The sequence below is a fragment of the Sinohyriopsis cumingii genome, chromosome 6 (genome assembly GCF_028554795.1).
Source record: "Sinohyriopsis cumingii isolate HCF-2022 chromosome 6, ASM2855479v2, whole genome shotgun sequence".
Lineage (NCBI taxonomy): Eukaryota > Metazoa > Mollusca > Bivalvia > Unionida > Unionidae > Sinohyriopsis > Sinohyriopsis cumingii.
Genome location: NC_142966.1, coordinates 34,924,537 through 34,941,521, shown reverse-complemented (window position 1 = coordinate 34,941,521; position 16,985 = coordinate 34,924,537). Strand labels below are relative to the sequence as shown.

At 37.3% G+C, this 16,985-nt stretch overlaps 1 protein-coding gene across 2 annotated transcripts in view; it reads left to right on the top strand.

The window, feature by feature from the left end:
- Nucleotides 1-16,985, top strand: part of LOC149796707 (asparaginyl-tRNA synthetase-like) — a 69,620-nt gene that overhangs the window by 23,320 nt on the left and 29,315 nt on the right. For both annotated transcript variants that reach the window (XM_089961336.1, XM_089961337.1), the window contains 3 exons: nt 628-752; nt 6,119-6,251; nt 7,141-7,242. In XM_089961336.1, coding sequence (XP_089817462.1) covers nt 628-752; nt 6,119-6,251; nt 7,141-7,242 — 360 coding nt within the window. The remainder of the gene's footprint in view (nt 1-627; nt 753-6,118; nt 6,252-7,140; nt 7,243-16,985) is intronic.

The window sequence follows — 16,985 nt, the reverse complement described above, 5'->3', positions numbered from 1 at the left end:
TTCACCTTTTCGGGGTCTGTGTGCCTTATCTATCCATATATAACATGCAGCAACATGAGCAATGTAAATCCTATCAAATAATGAACTGGAATATCAGGTTTTTTTACTCTTTGTTTGTATTGATGAGTAGAATGAAGTTCACTGACTCTTGTTTGTCAGAACATTGTGTTCATGCAGATTTGAATGTATGTTGTTTGCATTTGGGTGTGTGTTAATAACCTGATAGATATGCCATTGCCCATACGTCCTAATCATTTGACTTAAAAAATTAAGTTTGATGGAAAATTTGCTTGACTTATGAAAATGTAACAGGACACAAATTAAAGACTTGCAGTTTCCTGTTTGATTCAGTTACAGCAATTATTTAACTTTCAGCCTAATCTGTGTAGACGCGTTGTTTGTGCCCATGTGGTAAAGAAGTCAAACCTGGCATTTGATTCAAGAATATCTAATAAATAGTGTATATTACATTATTGCCTAGTAGAAATGAAATTTCCAAAAATGTTTAATAAATTTTAAGATGCCATACACTGCCTGTAGCAAGGGGCATGCATTGTCATGAAATAGATTTTCATTGACCCCTGTAGATAATCAAGGTCTAATTTTGGTGCCATTTTTTCTTTTCAGTCAGAAAAATTGATCTTGGCTGAGGATGAAGCAAATGGTGACGAAAGCTTAGATAAGAAGCAGTATTTTGGTCATCCCACATATCTAACAGTCTCTGGTCAACTTCACCTTGAGGTCATGACAGGGTATATTGCCTTCTTTCCCTTCTGAGTCTTATTCACATGCAGATGAGGAGTATTATTGCACACGTTTTTCATCATATATTTTGTATTTTTGTTTAAACGTAGGTCAATTTTATTATTACGGAAATGAAAATCTATAAATACAGTACATGGCAGCAATGAATCACTGACTGTTAAAATGCATAGTAGTATGCATGTAATACATAGAAATATTGATAAACCCCACCCCATCCCCACCCTCATCACATCATTTAGTATCTAATTAGGTGCAAGTATCTATCTTTGTGACATTTTTGACATTTTCATATAGCTGTAACTATCCAAAATTAATCAGTTTCTTTTTTCCTATCAAAAGTTTACACTGGGGTTTGTCAGATTATGGTTTTGACAATCGTTGAATGGAATATTAGTACCAAGATAATCACTGAAAGATAATTACAAAAGATAATTAATGGAAGATAATTACAAAGATAATCAATGGAATATAAATACAAAGATAATAACAAATTCTGATAACACTGACAGGTCCGTTATAAAATTGTCACATAGAAATTGATTCAAATTGTATATCATGACGTGTCATATTATGACCACTGTATCATGATGCATATGGTAAACATTAGGGGCAAAGTACAGCCCTACCACTATCATGATGCATATGGTAAACATTATGGGCAAAGTACAGCCCTACCACTATATCATGATGCATATGGTAAACATTAGGGGCAAAGTACAGCCCTACCACTATCATGATGCATATGGTAAACATTATGGGCAAAGTACAGCCCTACCACTATCATGATGCATATGGTAAACATTATGGGCAAAGTACAGCCCTACCACTATATCATGATGCATATGGTAAATATTATGGGCAAAGTACAGCCCTACCACTATATCATGATGCATATGGTAAACATTATGGGCAAAGTACAGCCCTACCACTATCATGATGCATATGGTAAACATTAGGGGCAAAGTACAGCCCTACCACTATATCATGATGCATATGGTAAACATTATGGGGAAAGTACAGCCCTACCACTATATCATGATGCATATGGTAAACATTAGGGGCAAAGTACAGCCCTACCACTATATCATGATGCATATGTTAAACATTAGGGGCAAAGTACAGCCCTACCACTATATCATGATGCATATGTTAAACATTAGGGGCAAAGTACAGCCCTACCACTATATCATGATGCATATGTTAAACATTAGGGGCAAAGTACAGCCCTACCACTATATCATGATGCATATGTTAAACTTTAGGGGCAAAGTACAGCCCTACCACTATATCATGATGCATATGGTAAACATTAGGGGCAAAGTACAGCCCTACCACTATCATGATGCATATGGTAAACATTATGGGCAAAGTACAGCCCTACCACTATCATGATGCATATGGTAAACATTATGGGCAAAGTACAGCCCTACCACTATATCATGATGCATATGGTAAATATTATGGGCAAAGTACAGCCCTACCACTATATCATGATGCATATGGTAAACATTATGGGCAAAGTACAGCCCTACCACTATCATGATGCATATGGTAAACATTAGGGGCAAAGTACAGCCCTACCACTATATCATGATGCATATGGTAAACATTAGGGGCAAAGTACAGCCCTACCACTATATCATGATGCATATGTTAAACATTAGGGGCAAAGTACAGCCCTACCACTATATCATGATGCATATGTTAAACTTTAGGGGCAAAGTACAGCCCTACCACTATATCATGATGCATATGGTAAACATTAGGGGCAAAGTACAGCCCTACCACTATCATGATGCATATGGTAAACATTAGGGGCAAAGTACAGCCCTACCACTATCATGATGCATATGTTAAACATCAGGGGCAAAGTACAGCTCCACTCTGCAGTTAGATGATTTCTCAGTCATTTCCACATTGTTCACTGTAGATGCTGCAAACACTAACACATGTGCATACATACACAAGAGATGTAATAAATTAGAATTAATCAGTGAAAACATTTTGACTACTTTATGTTTTGAATTCAATTTTTATTTAATCTGTTGAACATTTTATTTTTTTATTTATATGGGCATAAATTTTCATTCTATAGCAAAATCTTACATTGTAATTGATCATTACATTCCTTGTTCTTCCTCTGACAGGAATGGCATTTATGACTTTGACATTTCAAATTCCATTCTATTCCTCTGACAGGAATGGCATTTATTACTTTGACATTTCAAATTCCATTCTATTCCTCTGACAGAAAAGGCATTTATTGCTATGGCATTTAAATTGCATTCTATTCCTCTGACAGAAAAGGCATTTATTGCTATAATGGCATTTCAAATTCCATTCTATTCCTCTGACAGGAATGGTATTTATTGCTATGTCATTTTAAATTCCATTCTATTCCTCTGACAGGAATGGCATTTCTTGCTATATCATTTCAAATTCCATTCTGTTCCTCTGACAGAAGGAATTCTAGTGAATTGATGGCATAATTTCTAAATCACATTTCATTTTTTTTTTTATCAGGTATTTTTCTGCACTATTACTACCTTGCTTATTAAACTATATGAATCAGTGGTTGTCAGTGAATCATTTGTGTCATCATACTGTATGTTAGTCAGTGATTTTCAATAGTTCTTATATGTCATCATATTTTATGTGAGTCAGTGGTTGTCAGTGGCTCTTGTATATTGTCATTCTGTATGTGAGTCAATGCTTGTCTGTGGCTTGTATATGTTGTTATACTGTATGCAGGTCAGTGGTTGTCAGTGGTTCATATATGTTTTCATACTGTATGTGAGTTATTGGTTGTCAATGACCCATATATGTTGTGATGCAGCAATAATTGTGTATCTCAGTTTTGTTGTTATCTTTTCTTTGTTACCAAATAGTGATGTACTGCATTTACTGTATATCTTGGGACAAGATAAAATAAATAGTTTTCTGTCCCATAATGTATGGTTAAACTTTGTGTTACCTATACCACATGTCCCAGAATGTAAAGACACACAACAAATTGTGTTGAATATGCTGTCTCTGCCTTCACAAACTATATTAAAGTAATTAAATAGAATGTTTATTTGATAAAACACTTAAAGAAAACACTTTATACTGTTCTTATTAATTTTTGCTTCTCATAAGCAATTTATGTGGTCCTGTGATTAATTATACACATCCATAGTGTTTATCACTTTTATGGAGTAAACATATTGACATATTATTTATTGACATGAAGATCTATAGAAATCTCTATGCAAGAGTCTGATCATGTTGTCAAACAGAAAATTAGATACAGCAAAATCAAAAACAAGAGAGAGAAATAGCAATTACTTCAGGATATAAGCAGTTCATGCAGGACATGGTGTATGGTTGATAATAACCAAGACTGTATATATCCAAGTTAAATGTAACAATATTTCACAAATAAAAATCACTATTAAATACATTCAGTATTTTTGCTAGCACAGGTTACAGAAGTATTCCTAAAGACATTTCTGTGTATGCTAATGTACCCCACAGACATCAATGCCTATTGTATCAATTATGACAATAGGGTGACAAACAATAGAAGCTTGGGTGGTGAATAAACACATTTATTAGAGAGAAATAAACTCATTGTTTCAAACTTGGACTATCATATACAATGGCTAGTTTGTTTACAAGCCAGCCTACGGAAGCTGACTTGGGATTCTTTAGTGTATGCCAATTTTGTTATAGACAAAGTAGGATGACCTAGGGAAACTTTGGTTTTTTCTACCAGTATTCACAAGAATTTAAAATTATATTGTAACAATGAAACAGTTTGGGGTCTGTAAGTGACACTTTGAACATATATCATGTGAAATCTTTTAAAGCATAGGCAGCAACTGAATCGATTTCAAGTATTCAGCATGTGCATGGGTGGTTCAGCGAAATTGTTCACTGGATATATGACTACTTGGCACTGAGCAAGTATCATATTCACAGCTCGATCATTGGGTTGTGAAAACAGTGAATGATGTCATTACAAGCAAAGGGCTTTGCTCTGACAGGGAACTAAGGGGAAATAAGGAATTAGACCTGGTGTATGAAAAAGGCACATATAAACCAAATCAAATTGTGTTGCATCAAACACAGTGTGCAGCAAAATGCAAATATAATACAAGTATGAGTTGTTCAGACTTACGAAAAAGGAAGCAAAATACTTACTATTAAACACCCAGAGGTAAACAACATTAGTTTGATTGACACTTCACTCTGCATCAAGTAATATTTAATTTCATATTTTAAATTATTAAAATCTAAACAAATGTAGATATTTTTAGCATGCAATAGTTACACTAATAAAACAAATGCTGCGCATACTTTAGTCTATATGTATATCTTGATTGGGATTATTACCATGTTAAAATACAAATATATTAATTTACGGTATTTTGTCTGCACTGCAAACCTCTTGAGTTTCCAGTATTGCACACAGATTTATTCAGTTTTGTTTTTCGAAAGTTTGCAGTGAGGAAGAAAGGTCTGAAAAACACTGACCTGATTTTTGTTTTATTAAATTTAGTTAACTTTTAGTTTGAGTGTATTGTTTGGATATGCAAAGTTTAAGTCATCTCAATCATAAATCTTACAGTTGATGCCCTTATGACCATTTTACCCACTATGCATCGATGTTATGATTGAAAAGGTGTCCCAAACCTTACAACTCAACAAGATCTGTCACAGGAAATACTTTATACAAAAAAAGTTTCATTAGAAACTAATTTATGGTTTTACAACATATATGGTAAATACAGTATCTTTTTTATGGCAGTAACAGTATCATTTTAAGTACTGACCATACATTTTTAACTTTGAATAATTTAAAGTAACATGGAATATCATATTTGCGTTCAAAGACAAAAAAGTGCTTTGTATAACCCATGTGATTAAAAAATGTTAAGATTTCTAAGTTGCTTTTTATTGTCCAATGTTCTGTAGGAGTTGCAGTGGCTGTGTGCCAGACTCTTGGCTGAAAGGGTGCAGGTTTGATCCTACCACCGGATCAGCCAGATCAGTTACTATGTCTTGTCCTTGAACAAGGCACTTTACTTCATATGCCTTAGCACTAAATAACCACTATGCCTTGTCCTTGAACAAGGCACTTTACTTCATATGCCTCAGCACTAAATAACCACTATGTCTTGTCCTTGAACAAGGCACTTTACTTCGTATGCCTCAGCACTAAATAACCACTATGTCTTGTCCTTGAACAAGGCACTTTACTTCATATGCCTTAGCACTAAATAATCATTTTTCTTGTTGTGCCATGAAACAACAAACCAAACCAAATTGACCTTTTACATCTACCTAGTTCTCATTTCTCCCTTTTCAGAGCCTTTGCAAAGGTGTACAGCTTTGGTCCCACCTTTCGTGCTGATAGTTCTATTGGAAGGCATCATCTGTCAGAGTTCTACATGATAGAAGCAGAGATGGCTTTCACCAGAGATCTTGAGGACATTATCAATGTAGGTTTATTTGTTGCTTGTCAATAATTAATTTATTTTCTCTGAAAAACTGCAGCATTCGATAGAAGGTCATTTTATTGACTTATCCTAAAAACTGTGTTAGAATGAGTTACCCAATTATGAAACAAAGTATGGTTTAATAGGGTCAAATAGATATTTCTGACAGTTTTCTGAAGAAGAAAAAATATTTCACCTAAAACTTTAAGCTACAAACCTTGACAAACATGAGAACCCAAAATTATTTTGAACAGTAAAACAATATCAGGTTCATTAAAAATTAGCTTTGTAGGAGACAGTGGCTTACATGGAAATTCGTGCACAAGCCAGTCATTGGTATTAGCTTATACTTTAACTATTTCACCACTGAAACTATCTTGTAAAGTATAATGGTATATCAGTGATACCCATAATTCATTGCAGACAATGTCACAATGACTTGTATGTGAAATTCAGTGTGCATACCATTGTCCACTTAAAACTAAGCTTATTGCCAAACTGACATTCAGATACCTGTCCAAAATTGTTGGGTTTTTATGTTGCTATGGTTGATACATTAAAAATTGCAGCTTAAATTTTATGATGTACTTTTTTGTCAGAAATGTGAAAGCATTTTTCTACTCTACACTGTTGAACTTGACATTAATACATTAACCAGAAGGATAACCTAAAGACTTAAATGCATGTCATTTGTTTTATTTTGTTTTTTGTTTCTTTTCCTTTCTTGGTCACATTTATAGTTTTAAAAAGTTCCCACCTCTATTATGAATTATTTACATGTCACAAAAATAGTGTTAGAGAAAACCATCTTAGTTCTTCAAGTTGCCTACAGTTTTTGTAAGTAATAAAACCTTCATGTCATAGACATAAATTGACTTCTCTTTTATTACAGGTTATGGAAAACTTGGTGAAGCAAGCAACACAAGAGATTCTAGAAAAGTCAGAAGAGGATGTGCACTATTATTTGAAGAACTACTCTCCACAAAATCAGCAGGTTTGTTAACATATCAGGAATTTATATTTTTCAGGGTTATCACATTTGCTTATTTTGCATAAAATGATATTTTAAAACAGTAATACATTATCTCTATCTTGCATTGCTACCTCCTCAGGGACATAAATTCCCTGTCAGAGCTCAGAGTTCCAATGTTCTGTTATCTGGAACATTTTCGAAATCTAGAACAGATAGAACCTAGAACCAGTCTAACTACCATGTGTAGAACACAAAGAACATAGAACCAGTCTGACTACCACTTGATAGATTCATGCACCTTACTCTTCGTCTCTTCATTGGATATTCTTAGCATCAGAATGTAGTCAATTTTACTCTCAGGCAATTGCATTCTATATGTATTTTAATGTTTTGCAACATGTTAATTGAAATCTCCATATTTGTTGAGTGATTATCTCCTCATTTCTTGCAGAATTAATTCTTTTTTATTGCCCTCGTGTTAGTTTTGCATTATTTTATAGTGCTTTTATAATCTACCGTGCTATTGGTAATATTACCCAGTGTAGGGTATGTATTTGATCCTGTGTTGTAATTATGGACTAAATTAATATACCAGTTTATTTTCTTTTCATCAATGGATGTGTTGCCCTTCAAGTTATGGTTCCAACATTTAATTCCCTTGTTCATACTTGGAAATTAATCATTAGTAATTACATAATACATTCAATTTTGCATTGAGATAATATTATTCTGCTGCATCTTCTAATAATAAGTGCTTGTCTGGTGTGTGATATAGAAAAATATAGGCAGTACTGGTTTAGATTTTTTCATATAATAAGTTATTGCCAAGACATCATGTTAGCCCTAGATTAGGTAGTACTAATTCAGGACTTCCAAAATCATTACAGTAATTCCTTGTACATTAATAAATTACTGCACCACTTTAGGTAAGTATATGGGTCAGTACTATATAATTTATTATACGGCTTCTGGTAAGTAAAATATACTTTTTAATCCCAAAAGAGCATGGGATCTTTATATTAAATGATGTTATGGCACCAATTTGGCATCATAAATGTTTGTATTCAAAATGGTTGTGCTAATTGAAAGGTACTAGCTTTGAAAGTACATATTTTTTCTTTTGAGCAAGTCTATCAGAGTACACGTTTGCCAATCACACAAGGGTGGATCTGCCTCTAGTTAGTTGAGAGATCCAATGTCTCTAAAGAGGCAGTACTCTATTAATGGGGTGGAGGCTCAAACATTGCTTCTGAGGACTTGTGACAGTCTATCAGGGTACAAGCCCAGGAAGCTATTGGACCTGTCTTTTGTGGGGGCCCCGAGTGGCCGAGTGGTCTAAAGCGCTCTTCGTTACGGATCACTGCCATCTCACCTCTGTCTGCGGCAGTTCGAGTCTAAGATTCAGCCAATGTGGGCATGTGAGAAAGCTTGCCAGTAGCTTCTCGTGGGTCGGTGGTTCTTTCTGGGGTTTTCCGGGTTCTTCCTCCACCATTAATGCTGGCCGCCATGTATAGCCTATCGTGCTGAAAAATGGCGTTAAACCCCACAACAACAACAACAACTGTCTTTTGTGAAATCAGTAGATATAATGCCACTGGGGAGTCACAATACTCAATCTGGGGTGGGGTAGGCAAGGGAGAAGGGAACAAATGTTCTTTAAATGTGTTACCCAATCATAATACCTTAGTGAAAACTACTATTTCCTTGCAAGCCCAGCCCTCCCAGATTAAACCTTTTTAGCTAAAAAGCTAAAAGTTATCTGCCCACCTATGTGGCCATTAGAATGATCTCCTCTTAATGCTGTGATTGGCTTAAGATACCATGGATTTGTCTGTTGCTATTTTCATTCATGCAGAGAAGCATGCTCACTGCACACAAACAGGCCTCACAAAATTCTTACAAGCAGTTTAGAAGATTTCTACCTCAAAACAAGTTGGAGGAGCTTCACCTTCCAATATAAGTATACTCCATCTATAAATGCCCAACTTTTCTGTTCTTTCTTTTTTAGGAAAATGAAGTTTCTGACTTTTCACTGTTACCATTCTGCCTTCTTCACACATTTTGGTGCCATTGGTATGTAACTGCAAGGCATCCCCACACATCACTTTAACCATATTAATAAGTGCTCATCTGGTGTGTGATATAGAAAAAAATTGCTGTATAATTTCCACAATGGCTGGTTACATATAGGTAGGTTTTCTATATAATCTTCTCTTAGCATCCACTTTTTTATATATAACACTTTACTGATTTTACCTGTATAGAACATCATTGGTCCTTTTCTACAAGTAACATTGTCTCACAATGGATATTGTAGAGTCCACTTTGTAAGTATCAGTAATGATGCTGCAGTGCCTTTTTATGTGCAGGTAAGATGCATACCATAGAAAACTAATTTTTATTACTGTATAGCTTCCACCATGGTTGGCTATGTATAGGTTAGTTTTCTTTTCATGGTTTAATCATAGCATCTACTTCATAGTTACTGAAAGTGATGCTTCAGTGATTTTACCTGTATAGGCAGTAAAAAAATTGGCCTTCCTACAGGTAACTTTTTAATAGAATTGATTATTTAGCATCCACTTCATGATAAGTATTATTAGCGATGCTCTCATTCTCTCCTGGGACAGGCCATGTGCATCCTTTTACAGGTATTTGTGTCGTAGTTTGTAACTCTGCATAAGTTTATAAAGCAGGACGTGTGCAGCACTACACCTGTATTTATAAGTCCAGATTGACAACCAGTCTACATGTGTAGTTTTCTTTGCATGTCATTCCTTGAATGCTCGTCAGATTTCCCTATTATGGACAGAAGTGGTTGACAATTTTGTGGGTACTAAGGGGAAGTACAGAAGCATACCTTGAGTGATGAAAACATGATAAGCTTGCGCACAAAGTTTAAAACCATATCATTTATTGAAAAGTGAGATAGAGAGCAGCTACAGCTTCAGTTACCATCTTGCATATCAGAATTACAGACCGGCTATGTGGATCGATATCCCATACCCAGTTCCAGTCTCAAGAACCAGCCACGATGACCTTGCTCCTTCATGACTGGTCTTAGAAAAATGCCCCTGATCGTAATGGCCTATGACCACAATTGAGCCACCAAAATGATGAACTTATCCTTTTCCACAAGTCACATAGTGCTGCAATGTCCATCTTTGTACCTCAGTAACAAATAACCCAGTTCATGAGTCAAGGTATACAGCAGTCTAACCCTTATAGCGCTGCTAGGCACTTCCATCAGTTGATACATGGTTTATGCATGCACACTTACGGGTCAGTCTAGCCCAGACAGTACCTCTAGGCACTTCTTGTGAACTACTTCTAGTTTATATAAGCACTCTTTTTGATCAGTCTGTCCCAACAAATACTTCTAGACACTTCCAGTGTATGATGTCTAGCTGGGTGACTCAGTTTTTGAGAGATGGCTCTTCACCTGACCTCAGGTCTTTGCAATCCAAAGTAGCCTTTACTTAGCAAAGGCTGGAAGTAACAGGATAAAACTCATGCCATGCAGCAAGCATAGTGAGTCACCATCCTTGATATTCTTCTTCAACTACTTTGCAGGTAGCAGTAGAAAATGGCTTCATTCACTTAATACAAATGAAAACTGTCTCTTAGGTTATCTTGTCATTTTTAGATCGTAGTATGATGGCCTTAAAGGTTTGGACTGAAGACATTTTGCACCCACTTATATTGGAGTTCTGTCCTTCTACAGCATGGCTGATCTATAGTTCCAACATCAGGTGATCAATGACTAAGGAAGAATCTGCTGTTAATTTACTTCCACAATCTGATAAATTTTCTGACATTTTGGGCTTCTTAGATCATCAGTTTAAGTTACAAGTCCCAATCATTTATGGATGCCTTTTCTCTCAGATGCCTTCTTGCATCTTGCATTCAGCGGTTCTAAAAGCACCACTTGTATACCTATCACTTGATTCCTAATGCTGTGACCATGGGATCAACATTGGATATAGTAGCTATGATGATCTCTCAATAGGTGGAACATAGCTTATATTCTTCCACCCCGAATTTCACCAGACATGCAAGGGTGCCTGCTTATAGCATGGCCCACTTCTTCAACAAAGAGGCCCGTCATACTATGGCCATGGCTGTAACAACAAATACAAACGTACTACTGGTGGAACAAGATGCAAAGCTCTCTACCTCCAACTTTGTTAAAGACCGTCATAGACCAAGCTGTGCTTGCAGCTCTAATTAACTTATCTCCTCATTCACAAACAAGCTACCCAAGATGCCTTCATTCCATTCTTAAGTCTCATCTGCAGTGGAGGGATTTGCAAGGTAATCAGTAATAGCATACTGGGACGTCCCTAGATCACATGCCTCTCGGAAGCAATCCTTTGAAATGTACAACTGTAGAAAACCACAAGTCTCCTGAACTTAGTGGAAAAGAGGAACTGGGAAAGTGATCATTTTTCTCCAGCATTTATCTCCATGAGACTCACCCTATTTCAAATGACATAACTTTCACAACCCTTTAATCAGAGATTCCTGTAGGAGGAAGACTCCAATCTTTTGCTGCCAAATGGGGAAGATCTGCCATGACAACATATGGATCCAACAGTTGGTTTCCACAGGACTCAATATCACACTCAGTACACCTGCTTCTTTAGCTACAAACACAGCACTGTGCACTAGGTCGTCAAACTGAGCAAATTCAATCAACTCAAAGTGCAAAAGCCTTCTGGGTTCGCGATGGAATGCAATAATGGGTTCTGAATACTGTCCACTGGAGTGACAGTGCAATCAGTGTGGACTTGCAAGAGGCATGACTTCATCTCCCTTCTTACACTGCTTCCAGAAAGATCTGTGATTTGCCTACAAAAACTACAGGTGATGAATCAGCAGGCTGATTATATCTTGGAGCAATACATGATATCACATGTACCCCCCTTCTCATTCTCAGTCTTGTCAACAAAGACATCTCCAACTGCCTATATTTTCGCGATTTCAGTCATCTAGGTGTGGAACTCAACATTTATGTAAACAGAGTATGTCTTTCCTAGGAATAAGAATTGAGTTAATACAGTGGTGGATTCCTCGCCACATAGAACAATATAGCCACTAGAGAATTCTTTTGGGTGTTGGATTTGATCAATGCAGCAGCTGTCATCTTAGTCCTAGGTTGCTTTCTTGGGCTTCCATAACTACAGTGATTTTATGGTCCAAATGGAGGCTCAATCTATAATCATTGGACCAACTTTCACAATCTGCACAATATGAAGTTCCATGTCGAAGATAAGAAAACCTCACTGGACTCATTTCTGGGATATCTTTGCAAGTACAACCTCTGGCAATCACGATCTTTAGAGATACAAACACTGAAGGTGGGGAGTAAGTCTCCTAAAATTTCAAGATGCTGGTGGAATGTAGACCCCTGAGATGAAAACCATTCTGAAAGTTTTTCATTAGTGGCTGGAGAAGCTACATAGGAATCGAGTTCTCCTTCTGTCCGACAACTCCACTGTGGTGACTTATCTCAAATGGCAAGGCAGAACCAAGTCCACAGACCCTTGTATTCTTGTTTGGGATTTTTTTAAAGTGGATGCTTCTGATAACAACCACCTCTTATAAGAACTCCCATTCTTTTCAGCAATCAAATCTGGGTTCATTTAAGGGAAAAGGTGTATACCCATGTGCAGAAAGGAGCAGTAGAGAGAATGCTGAATGACTAAGCTATGGCTTTCTATGTCTAGATTTTCCTGATATTAGAAAAAATGCTACGATGGAAAATTTCCATTTATCATTGTTCTTTACACTTAAAATGTTTCTTAAGGAGGAAGGATGTAATGGCCTCAATAGAGTGCCTCTGACAAAGTCTATCTGCTGCTAGTCCACATGACCTTGTAAGGACTCATTCCAAACCTGGAGAAATTTGAGCTAATTCCATCTCAGGATTTCATTGACGTGGGCAGGAATTTCCTCAAAAACATGGGATGAGTTCATGTCCCTCTGAACAGATTAGTTAGAAATGTGGGCACTTTTAGCAGCAGGTCTAGCCAAGTCTTCATTATTGACATGCCCACAGCTATCCCTACTGGGAACCTTGAACTCCATGGCAGACCTGGTTACACAAGGAAGACTGTACTTTTGCTCTCTCCAGTTTCTCCTACTGGCAAATTGGAAGCCACACATGGATCCCTTGAAAGCTTAGATTTCCCTAGGATTAGAATTTAACTACCAGTTGAGTTGGTGGGTCTGTTGGAGCTGGTGTCTGACCACAAGCATGCCTCTGAAATTCACTCCTATCTGTTCACAGATGTGTAAGATTATGGCATGGGTACTCAATTGGAGCCAGAAGGAATAGTTCTTCAGGTTTCATGGTCACAGAAAGGTACTCTCCTCCAGACAGTATTTATAGCCCTTCAGAGGTGTGTCAACCAAGTAAAGATCTGAGTGTAATGGTCTCCAGTGACCTGTTGGTTGTAGGATATCTCAGGTGACAAGGAGGTACACATGTTTCTTTTCTTTGCATGGAGGTTTGGAACCTTCTTTGCTGGCCAGCCTCAAAAGAGAATACCTCAGCGTTCATCTTACTCAGAACAAAGAAAATATTCTGGTGGATAATCTGTCAAAGAGAGGCATGGTAATCCTCACAGAATGGTCTGTGAACCAATTCATGGTGAGTCTCTGTTCAGTGAGGGAGGTCCTTGGTGGACTTGTTCACAGCAGGACTAAACAACATGCTCTCCTGTTATGACTTCCCAGTCACTGACGAGAGGGCTTGGGCAGTGGACCCCTTCATTTTGAGGTAGGATTGTCGGTTCATTTATGTTTTCCAGAATGATTCTGCAAGTGCTCTGAAAAATTATCACCATGTCTTTGCTCATTCAGATAGTCTTTCTGTGGTTGCCCCTATTGTTGTTCATCAATCTTGGCCCGTTGGTAGACTAGCCCAAAACATTTCTTCAAAGAAAGCAGATTTTTGGTAAGATATGTTTCTTACAATACCTAGTTGATCTTATTATGATAGTATAACTTTCTTTGCAACCTCTGAATCCAACTCTTCTGGAAAGACTAGGGGGGGGAAAAAAGTCCTTCTATATATTATATAGACCAAGGGAAGCCATTCTTACAGGTTATCTCCCCTTTCTACCTGCACTTTTTTTTTTTTTTTTATATACTTGAACAGGACCTTTACAGATGCTTGCATTGGATTATTCCTGCTGTGAGTCATTTCCTGTCATGCCACTGGAGAAGGAATTTTTTTATTACGGTCAATATTCTGGTCTAGATGGCCCATGAAAAGTCACCATTAGTATAGATGGGCCATTTGTAATGGGCACATTTAAAAGCAGCCAAGGTGTAACAAATCTGCCACCACAATGAACAGGTCAAGGAGAAATATTTTATTAGAAATCCCTTCTGATGCATGGACAATGTTTTTGATATGTTTGGGAGGGAGACCTTCTAGACTGAGGTGAAAAGGGAATTTCATGGATAAAATGTTGAGAAGAAATAAGATCTGACTTTTCCATGGTTATTATCCACCCTAGATTGCACATGAGGATAAAAAGTTTCTTCATATCTTGAACCAAAATCAAACTTACCCAGTGTATTTGAAGAATGTCATCCAGGTATGCTTTCACAGTGGAGGTCATCCTGAACATGGAGATTACACAGCCTAATGTTCTTGTAAAGGCCGATGGGCTTAGGTTGAGGCTGAAAAGAAAGAACAGGGAATTGATATACTGTGCTCCAATGTGAAGAGCAAAGATATTTGCATGACATCGTATTGATTGGAATGTGAAAATCTGCACTGGACAGGTCTAAGCTGATTGTGTAATTGTCACAATGTACTGAAAGACACAAACTTTACCATCTCCATCTTGAATTTCAGGGCCAAAATAAATTCGTTGAGCTTGCCGAGGTTGATCACAGGTCTCAATTTGCTATTGGATTTGTCACCAGAAATGGTCTTGTTTGGAAACCTTGAGTGTACGGCTTTCATACAATTTCGATGAGCCACTTTATGAGTAAAAGCTTTATCTCCTTCTGTAGTATGTCTGCCTTCATGAGATCACTTGGGGTTTCCATCTTGAAGGGGGACATCAGAAATGGATGAGGCCTGATAAATGATATTCATGGGCCCTCCAACATGACTTAAATCACCCAATCTTTTTGCAGAAGGAGGTCATTCCAAGCCTGACAAGAAAAAGTAGGAGTCTGGCACCCATGTGTGGGTCACCATTGGGTGGCGAAATGTGTAGGTCATTGGCTAGTGGCAGGAGGCTTGGTGGATGAGAAACGTCATTTTATATCTCCAGTCACTGCCTTACAGCAAGAAATAGGGGTGTATGACCTCCTATAATTTGCCCGGTGATGGCTATTCTGTGATATTTGGGAGTTGTCTCTACTACTGTATCCCTGCTGATGATTGTCCCTTCTTTGGAATGATCCCTGAGTACTATGACCAGATAAAGAGTTGATGCTGACAGATGTAGTGGCAATTCTTATGCCAGCTGCTGTCCTTTCCTCCTCAGTTCAATGACAAAAAGAATGGGAAAGCCAAACAGGAAGGTGCATAAGGCTGCTGCATGGTGGTACTTCAGAGAGGAAGAGTACAAGAGTGCATCTTATCTAAATCCATGTTGCAAGAGGTCGTCAGGGCATTAGCTATGGTAAGAAACATCGTGTGAACCTAGTTGACATCCTTGTTGATACAGCTCACCGAATTCCAGGCATGATCATTTCTGTCCTTCACAGTGAAGCAAACAATCGCCAAGTACACTAAATCGAGTAGTGAGGAAGTTGATATAATGTTCCTCACTGGCTTGGAAGTGGTATTGAAGACTTGCTGATCCACTTTATAACAAAGTGGTGTAGTCATGCCAAAAGTGGAAACATCTTTTCAACATTAGGTATTTCTGAACAGTATGCATCAGAGTGCAGCTTATACCAATGAGACAAGCTGGCAACTACCAGGATCATGATTTTTTTTTTGAGTGGTGTACAGTGATTTCTGCAGCTTTTGCTGCATGAGGCTATGTCTTATATTATGGACTATCATTGTCATTGTCTACATCAACAGAGACTTTTTCCTTGTAGGTAGGAATGATGGTAGGTGGAGGCAGACATTCAGACATGGACATAATATGATATATTTTTTTCTATAGCTGCCTTAAAGCTGAATTCCATCTGTTCCATTGTCAGATTGGATGATTCAGGCATTTCCATTTCATCCCCTTATCCAACTGGAGATTGTACACATCTTGTACACCTTGGGTAGAGCATTTCATATGGCAGTGATGATGCCATGTCATTCATAGGATTTGCCTTTAAATGTGGTCATTTATTAGAATGCCATTTTGGCTGAGTTGGAAGGTTCATTTCTCTCTGAAGCAGTCTATCATTGTTTGATCGGGCTGATCAGTGTCTTTGATTGGTATGTTCAGCGTAATATACTGTAGCTGTCAGAATATATGGCCAGCCAGCTTTCTGACCAGTTTGCCAGTCTGGGTTAAGCCAATCATAACCACTGTGTACATACTGTAGTATCATTTATTTTCGTTGGGCTCAGTTTTCATGGTTTTGTATTAAAAAAAGGCATTTTCTTATGGACTTAAATTTGTAGTTTTGCCTGTCAAGGTTTGCATATTAGTAGGTATTTAATTTCATGGTTTAACTTCTACAAATACCCAAAATAAAGAATACAAAAGAATAAAACTATGCTGATGCAAATGCTGGTCACTTTAGTGTTTAAAACAATGCAAACACTTGTATGAGAACAA